Here is a 4,586-nt window from a genome sequence, read left to right as displayed (position 1 = left end):
TGATCTGCAAATCTTCCTTCTTATTATCCCCGACTGAGACCTGAAACTAAAGAACCTGCGTCACTCCCTGGCTTTGGGATCTGGATTCTTTTTCTGGGACAATTTTGCCAGGCCTGAAGCCCTAAGTTGCCAAGCAGTCTGGGTTCTCGCACCCACTCCCTAAAGGGGCCAGAAGGCCTTTGAGGAGCTTTCCCCACACGCAAAGCAGGGTGAAGGCAGGTGCTGGCTTGTCTCTGAATAGTCTTGTTTGTTTGTTTATTTATTTATTTTTGGGTGTTGGGCCACACCCGTTTGACGCTCAGGGGTTATTCCTGGCTATGCGCTCAGAAATCGCTCCTGGCTTGGGGGGACCCTATGGGATGCCGGGGGATCGAACCGGGTCCGTCCTAGGCTAACGCGGACAAGACGCCTTACCGCTTGAGCCACCGCCCCGGCCCCCGCCCAGTCTCTGACTACTTAAGGCCGGGTCGACTACTACTTCCGGACTACAACTCCCGGCATGCCCCGGGACCAAAGCCGGCAGGCCCGGATCCGGAAGTGAATGTGGCTTACCGCTCCGGTGGCCGAGCGCGGGGAAAATGGTGAGCTAGAGGTTTGGGAGAACGACTTGGGGGGTGAGGCTCCAGGTTCACCCCTGAATTGGGACGTGTGGCACCGGGATTGCTCTGCATTGGACCCATTGTCCTTCGATGGGAAGGTCGAAGTCAGGCACTTGATCCTAGCCGTGAAATTGACAGCTTGTCCTGACGTTTCCCCACGCCTGTTTTTATGAATGGGAAGCTCCTTTTTTTAATTTTTTTTTTGGCTTTAGGGTCACACCTGGCAGCGCTCAGGGGTTACTCCTAGCTCTGCGCTCAGAAATAGCTCCTGGCATGCTCCGGGGACCATATGGGATGCCGGGATTCGAACCACCTTCCTTCTGCATGCAATGCAAACGCCCTACCACTATGCTATCGCTCTGGCCCCTGACTCTTCCCTTTTCTGCAGGCCACGGGGACAGACCAGGTAGTGGGACTCGGCCTCGTCGCTGTTAGCTTCATCATCTTCACCTACTACACCGCCTGGGTGATTCTCCTGGTATGTATGCCAGCCAGTCCTCACCCCCTCACTACCACCCATTCCTGGATCATGAAGCCAACCTTGATGCAACCATATGTGACCATGCCCTGTAGTTGGTAATTTTGCACCTCTATATATTTTTGGGTTTTTTTTGGGGGGGGGTTGCCATAATCAGAGGTGCTCAGAGATCACTTCTGGCGGCCCTTGAGTAACCATATAGAGTTTTGGGATTGAACCCACGTCGTGCAAGACAAATACTCTACTTGCTATATAATCAGTCTTGCCTCAGCACCTCCACATTTTACGGATGAGGGAGCAGAGATTGAGAAAGATAGACCAGGTGACTGGCATCTTCTTCGCCTCCCATAGCTGGAGGCGGTTCTGATCCACTTTGCCTTAAGCATGTGTTTCAGCCCTCTGTTTACCCTGTAGACCTAGGCAGGACAGACTCTAGTGGATCCAGAGGTGGTGGGGTCTTTAGGACGAATACGTTTGGTGACCGCCTAAAAAGGGCAGTGTGTCTGGCAGGGAAAACATTGCAGAACTTGGCATCTTTTTGTTTGTTGTTTGTTTTTGGGCTACACCCTGGCTATGTGTAGGAACAACAGAAATTGTTCCTGGATTGGAGGGACCATCCTAGGTCAAACAGGTGCAAGGCAAACGCCTTACCGCTGCATCACCACTCTGGCCCCAGAACTTAGTATCTTTTGAAAAAAAGTGTTTGGTGGGCCCAGAGATATAGCACAGCGGTGTTTGCCTTGCAAGCAGCTGATCCAGGACCTAAGGTGGTTGATTCGAATCCCGGTGTCCCATATGGTCCCCCGTGCCTGCCAGGAGCTATTTCTGAGCAGACAGCCAGGAGTAACCACTGAGCACCGCTGGGTGTGGCCCAAAAAAAAGAAAAGAAAAGAAAAGAAAAGTGTTTGGTGAAAAGGCCTTGGAGACACAGGCTGGCAATCATTTGAGGATGTACATTTTGCCTGCTGCCAAGCTACCTTCGAACCAAACCGTGCCTTCCAGTTTTGCGACTTTCCCAGATCCAGCATAGGGCAGGCATAGTGGCCTACTATTGACCTAGTCCAGTTCCCCCAGACACCATTGTTTTTTTGGGGTTTTTGTTTTTGTTTTGTTTTGTTTTTTTGGGTCACACTTGGCAACGCTCAGGGGTGACTCATGGCTCTACGCTCAGAAATCGCCCCTGGCAGGTTCGGGGGACCATATAGGATGCCAGGATTCAAAACACCGTCCTTCTGCATGTAAGGTAAATGTCTTACCTCCATGCTATCTCTTTGGCCCCCAGACACCATTGTTTTAAAGATAGCAAATACCAAGCAGTGCTTGGCAGGGCTCAACTTCATAGATGGGGAGCTTAGGGTTCAGTTGGGGCTGAAGAAGGGGACTGTTGGACTCACTAACACTCTGTCCCCTCTACTAGCCTTTCATTGACAGCCAGCATGTCATCCACAAGTACTTCCTGCCCCGCATCTATGCCGTGGTCATCCCCTTGGTCGCTGGCCTCATCCTGCTACTGTTTGTGGGTGAGTTGCCCCCACCCTGGTCAGTATCTGGGGTCCCCTCGACCCTCTGTCATCGCTGAAATGCTCACTGACTCAGTGGGAGTATCCCCTTTTTTCTGATGCCTTCCCCCACACTACCACCTCTGCTTGCCCTTGCCCCGTGGCTCCCAGAATTAATGGATTGACTCACACAGGGCTTGACTGTGGGGTCCTCATTCTTTGATGGAGATGGGACCTCTCAAACTATGATCATGTGATACAGGGGGGCCCTGTTTGTGATTTTTTTTTGAGCGGTCACACCTGGTGGCACTTGGGTTAGTCCTGGCTCTGTGCTCAGAAATTGCTTCTGACAGGCTCTAGGGACTATATGGGATGCCAGAGATCGAACCCGGGTTGGCCCTGAATATAAGGCAAATTCCCTACCTGCTCTGCTATCACTTTGATCCCCTTCTTATGATTCTTTTGTTTGTTTGTTTGTTTTGGGGAGGTCACACCTGGAAGCACTCAGGGGTTACTCCTGGCTCTATTCTCAGAAGTTGCTCCTGGCAGGCTTAGGGGACCATATGGGATGCCGGGATTCGAACTACCGTCCTTCTGCATGCAAGGCAAACGCCCTAACTCCATGCTATCTCTCCAGCCCCACTTCTTATGATTCTTATATAGCCAGGCTAGGGATTCAATGCAAGGATCTTAGATTATAGTACTGCTTGGAGTTCTGCAGTCCAGGGGTCATCCAGGCAACCCCAGCGGTGCTTCCAGGGCTGTACCCGGCAAGGCATTTGATGCTGAGATTTGAACCCAGATCGGTGCATGTTAGGTGTGTGCCCTGATTGCTGGACTAACTCCCTTCTCTTTTGTTCTGAAATCCTGGAACAGCCTTAAGTCAGTGCTGGAGAGAGGGGTTGCATGAGTCATACCCAGATAACTGGGGGAGTGTAGAAGGAGAGCTGGACAGGTGACAGCTGGGGTGGATCTTGTTTCCTACAGGTTGTGGATGCTCAGAGAATTACTGGCCCCTATAGATACTTGCCTACTTGGTGTTTGTGAAAAGAATAGGTGCAAGCAGAGGAAAAGGCCTGGTAGCAAAAAAATAAATAAATAAAAATAAAAAGGAGGGGGCAGAGTGGTGGTGCAAGCGATAGGACACTTTGCCTTGCATGCGCTAACCTAGGACGGACCGCAGTTCGATTTCCAGGCATCCCATATGGTCCCCCAAGCCAGGAGTGATTTCTGAGCACATAGCCAGGAGTAATCCCTAAGCATCACTGGCCCCCCAAAAAAAAGACCTGGTGGCAACTGCCCAGTGTGACACCTACCGGCCTGGCACTTAATCTGACCTCTTTGGGATCTCACAGGCCTATTCATCTCCTACGTGATGTTGAAGAACCAGCGGACCAAGAAGACTCAGTGACAGCCCAGCAGGTGTGGGGCGGCCCAGTCCCTTCTCTGCCTTCCCTTAAGGCCCCATCCTGGCCCGGCAGCCCTTCAAAGTTGGCTGTCGTACAGACATTCCGAGGAATGGAGCTGTTCAGGACTCCGCCCAACGGACCACATACCCCTGCGAACTCTCCCAGGAGCTGGGAAGGAGGAAAACCCAGAAATACTTCTTCTCACCCCTCTGGCTCAGGACCTAGAAAGGGCTACTCCTCCCCACCTCACCTTTTGACTCCCCATGACCTTTTTCTCTGGGTTCTCCCCTCTTGCTTCAGCCTCCCGTCTGAGGCAGGTGTGGGATCTGGCAGGTTTTGAGGTGGCATCCAGCTACTTCCTAATCGGCCATGAATGCAGCTTCATGGGGTGGGGGGCTGATGGTGCCCAAGTTCACAAGGATTCCCGGACCTGGAAAGCCTGTGGGGAGCAAGGACTGGTCCACATCCAGGCCTAAGGCCACTTGAGGGAACCACACCAGGCCCCCAGACTGATTGCTTATCTGGGAGGCCCAGTCCTGCCATTGACCTATGGGGGTATCTCAAAACAATAAACATAACTGGGTGGTTCCGACGGTGCCAT

The 4,586-nt window shown here is 52.2% G+C and overlaps 1 protein-coding gene across 1 annotated transcript; it reads left to right on the top strand.

The window, feature by feature from the left end:
- The first annotated feature begins 552 nt into the window (after positions 1 to 552).
- On the top strand, positions 553 to 4,247 carry DPM2 (dolichyl-phosphate mannosyltransferase subunit 2, regulatory). Its single transcript, XM_049774230.1, has 4 exons — positions 553 to 581; positions 988 to 1,077; positions 2,495 to 2,597; positions 3,932 to 4,247. Exons 1-4 carry the CDS (start codon positions 579 to 581, stop codon positions 3,985 to 3,987), a joined length of 252 nt encoding a protein of 83 aa, XP_049630187.1. The 5' UTR covers positions 553 to 578; the 3' UTR covers positions 3,988 to 4,247.
- The last annotated feature ends 339 nt before the right edge of the window (positions 4,248 to 4,586 follow it).

Source organism: Suncus etruscus, chromosome 5 (assembly GCF_024139225.1).
Source record: "Suncus etruscus isolate mSunEtr1 chromosome 5, mSunEtr1.pri.cur, whole genome shotgun sequence".
Taxonomy (NCBI): Eukaryota; Metazoa; Chordata; class Mammalia; order Eulipotyphla; family Soricidae; genus Suncus; species Suncus etruscus.
Note: the sequence above shows the minus strand (reverse complement) of the source record. Positions and strands in the feature narration are given on the sequence as shown.